Source organism: Petaurus breviceps, unplaced genomic scaffold (genome assembly GCF_028583685.1).
Source record: "Petaurus breviceps papuanus isolate PSGF00001 unplaced genomic scaffold, PetGlider_PUasm1.0 90639, whole genome shotgun sequence".
NCBI classification, from domain to species: Eukaryota; Metazoa; Chordata; class Mammalia; order Diprotodontia; family Petauridae; genus Petaurus; species Petaurus breviceps.
The window spans coordinates 1,358,320-1,362,352 of record NW_027187296.1 but is presented as its reverse complement, the minus strand read 5'-3'; the positions used below and the strand labels follow the sequence as shown (position 1 = coordinate 1,362,352).

The following is a 4,033-nucleotide window of genomic DNA, read 5'->3' as shown; positions in this document are numbered from 1 at the left end:
CCAATTAATCCTACGCTTCTCAATTCTCCTTGGGTCTCTGGAATGATGATATAACAAACCAGAGTTCAAGAAAAAGAGCCTAACCCATCTGTGTAGGGGCCAGACACCCACAGAACTGAACCTGATTGGCATATACATATCCAAAACGAGCTGCTTCTTAGTAGAAAAGGGTAAGGGTTATGGCCCAGGCCTCCCAGGACCAGCAGTTGTTACACAGATATTTGTTTTGATGCCTTATCACTCAACTATATTAGAAGCTCCAAGAGAGGTTTCCGCCCCCAGCCCCCCAACCCATAGTAATGTTTCCTCTTTAAGTTTGATAAAAAATGGAGATGCCAAGAGAAATGCTCTAACTTGATGGTGCATATGGACCATCTAAAGAAAGAATCTTCTAGGCAGCAAAATGTTTGGAAAGCTAGAAAATGCATGTTTCTAATATTTCCAATATTTTGTTCCTTTTTATATGTAAAAAGCCTTTACCAAATGAAGTTAGGTAAGGGTATATTTTCCCTCAGACTCTATGCCAAAAGTCTACAGTTTCCATGAGGGCCCTAGGAATCTTGGCTGAAAGCAGCATTTTGAGTATCTGAATTTCCAAAGGAGGTCAAGTAAAATAGCATTTTCATAGAAATGTCGGCTTTACTGAATGAATGAGATTGGAAAGAAGATTTAAATAGTGCTTATGAAACTTCTATGGCATTTTTTTAGGTTGTGTCCAGTTGAGTTCATAATTACGTACCTTTTAAATGTTTCTGAATTTTAATTCATTAGAAAAAGAGATGGGTAAGTTGGGAGGATGAGGAGCAGGGAAAGGGTGATAGAGGCATGTTTTATCTCCTGTCTAATTAAACAAGCTACATTTTTCCCCCACAAAATTCTTATTGGAGAGAAAAAATTTCCATTTTTTTCTGGAAAATTCATTTTTATGGAATGGCCTTGGTCCTGAGCCAGACCATAAAAAACTTTTCTAAAAAGTGAAAGTGATAGTGTCAAAGTATTTTACTTATAAAAACCACCAGCCTGATGATAAGCTCTCCACTCTTCTGTGGAGAATCAAGGTAGAAGGAAGAGTGAGAATATTCTATTTTACAAAGTTACTAAGCTTGCAAAGAGCAAGGATAATGGCAAGGTAGAGGTCACAGAAGGAGCATTACTAACATGAATTAAATAGGCCCTGGATCCCAAAAAGGTTTCATAAGGGTCAACCCTTAGGCCCTCTTTCTTCTATCTCTCCACATTCCTTTGCCCTCACTGGGTGTCTCTGTTCTCTTCAGTATTCTCCTGACCACTCCCAAGAAGATAAGAGTTTGATTTTAACTACTAACCTAAAGCTGGCTGCTATCAGAAAATTCCAAGAAACCAAGAATTTACCCAGGAAATCAATACAGCATGTAGGTTGAGCATGTGGTATTTGTGCTTTCCTTGTGGCTATCCTGGCCATTTCAGGATTTCAAATCAAAGCACCAAGCATTTACTGTCTTACTGTTATGGGGCTAGCATTGCACTAAGGGAGGGGTTTAAAAATATGGCTAAAGGTACATATAGTCCCCGTCCTCGAAGACCTGACCATCTAATTGGGGAGAGGAAATTGACCCCCCCAAAAAGCAAAAACAACTATTTCTAACTTGGAATTGCTTTTCTGTAGGAAACTCAGCAGTCAGAGAAGGCAACTCACACCTCTATCACAGCAGGGTCACAAATGTTATCAGGAGGCTTCCTAGACTGAGTCCCCCAGGATCTCCCTAATGTGTATTCTCCCCTCCCATGTTCCTCCTGTCTCATGGTACTTGCTAGGCACTGGTCTAAGCTTCTGCTTTCAACAAAAGTTCTTAAAGAAATGGATATCTCTTCCCTATAAGGAAGAGGGACCTCCACCAACTTTATTTTAACCAGGACCCTGAAATTTAGGCTTCTACTCTTCTGGGGAAGTAAGTCAATATGTGAGGGAGGAGAAAGAACCCTCATGTGCTTTTCTGCCCGCTAAGGAAGATCTGTCAGCTCCCAGAGCCTTGGCATCCTTGGCTTGTTCGTAGCAGCAAGAATCTATGCCTCCAGAGGCCAAGCTGCTCTGGCACTCACACCAGCCAACTAAGGAGGCCCCGGGCACTTAGTGTGTCTTTGAACTTCACCCTCTTGATCCTCTGGACTCCCATCAAAGTCTCCATCTGACTCGGGGTTTGATCTCCCCCGCAGTTATTTTTTATTTACTCGTTTGTAGGGAGCTGGATATGCTGTAACTCTTACCATCCTGGTGACTTTTTTTTTTTAATATGAAAAGCTGGCAGTCATCTTGAGGGACGGCAATAGAACTGTTGAACCAAAGCTGGTCAGGCCAGAGGTCCTACTGCTGTTTCTCTCCGTCTCAAATCAATACTTCTGTTTGGAAGGACTTCAGGGCGCATCCAGTCCAACCCCATGATGTGAGGAAGCTCAGGGCTAGAGGGGAAGTGACTTGGCCAAGGTCACACAATGACGTCGGGCAGCTAAGACCCAGATCCTCTAACTCCAGGGCTCTTTCCAAAATAGCAGATGGTCTCATTTTTTTAAATATCATCAGGATTCCTGTTGGTGGGGAAGGGGGAGGGAAGGGGAAGGAACAGGAAGGGGGAGGGAGTGAAACCGTTTGCTTTGGCTTCGTGTCTGACACTTAATGCTTCGGACCAAAGGGAGCTGACAAATGTCCTCTCGGTGTTCCTGAGATAATCTCCTTTGGCTCACAGCTGTAATCACGGCTTTACTGAATGATTTCTTGCACCGTGACTGGTTGTGATTCATCAGAACTCAGGTTAGTGTAGGCGGTTTGTGGGAGAAGGATGTTAAAGCCTGAAAGGCCCTGAGGGGGTTTGCAAAGAGAGGGGTGGGCTGGGGGCCCAACAGCGTGTGGAGGAGGGGCCAATGGCAGGGGAGGAGGAGCCAATGGCAGGGGAGGAGAGGCAGGACAGGAAGGGGCAGAGCAGCGAAGGGGAGGGGAGAGCCCGGAAGGACTGGGACCAACGGAGGTGGGGTGGGGCACTACCGTATCGAGGCAGCCCGCTAGACCAGGAAGGGAGAGGTGCGCGGGGCACTGTGGGAGGCAGCTCTCCAGGCAGGGATGGGAGGGGGCAACGGCACGTGGAGGGGAGAGCGGCGGCGCGCGGGGCACTGTGGGAGCTTGCGCGCGGGCCACCTCAACGAGGGTCCTCGAAGGGAGCCCAGCCGCAGCGGTTCCTGAGGTCGCTGTGCCCGATGCGGAGGTCCTTGTAGAACCGCACCTCACAAGTTCCCCAGGCCCGTCCCGCCCTCAGCTCGGCCTGCCGCGATCCAGAAAGAAGGCCTCCCGCTCCTGACGCCTCTTGGGGCCGGCTGCGGGTTTTCCGCCCTCGGTTGAAGCGCTTGAGGAAGGGCAGCCATGTCTGACCGCAAGGCCGTGATCAAGAACGCGGACATGTCGGAGGAGATGCAGCAGGACTCGGTGGAGTGCGCCACGCAGGCCCTGGAGAAGTACAACATCGAGAAGGATATCGCGGCCCACATCAAGAAGGAGTTCGACAAGAAGTACAACCCGACCTGGCACTGCATCGTGGGCAGGAATTTCGGCAGTTACGTGACGCATGAGACGAAGCACTTCATCTACTTCTACATGGGCCAGGTTGCCATTCTCCTGTTCAAGTCTGGCTAGAGCACCGACTGTGCGAGCTCCTCGGCGACCCCTCCCAACCCCAAGAACTGCAGCCTCAATTCCACGTACCAGAGACTCACCCTCAGCCTTGCCACGGGAACACCTCCGCCTTTAAGCCTTCGTTGTGTTGTTGTTGCATAGGGCCTCCTGTGTACTAGTTCGTTGTGGTTATAAAAGTTAGCAAAACAGTTCATATTTGTATTTATTTTCTATTCCATACCCCATCCTCAACCCCGCCTCCTTCCCCCATCCCCCACAAACAAAATCCAGTTCCTTATTTTAAAAATAAACCTGTTGGAGAAAAAAAAGTGGATATCCACTGGACTCCAGCTTTCCTTTGTCTGACTCTTGTGTGTGTTTCTTTCTTTAACCTTT

The 4,033-nt window shown here is 47.7% G+C and overlaps 1 protein-coding gene across 1 annotated transcript; it reads left to right on the top strand.

Moving 5' to 3' along the window:
* The first annotated feature begins 3,388 nt into the window (after positions 1-3,388).
* LOC138143361 (dynein light chain 1, cytoplasmic-like) lies at positions 3,389-3,658 on the top strand. Its single transcript, XM_069064562.1, has one exon. It carries the CDS (start codon positions 3,389-3,391, stop codon positions 3,656-3,658), a length of 270 nt encoding a protein of 89 aa, XP_068920663.1.
* The last annotated feature ends 375 nt before the right edge of the window (positions 3,659-4,033 follow it).

Coding starts and splice junctions, on each gene's coding strand:
- LOC138143361 (XM_069064562.1), top strand. CDS start 3,389: ATGTCTGACCGCAAGGCCGTGATCAAGAACGCGGACATGTCGGAGGAG.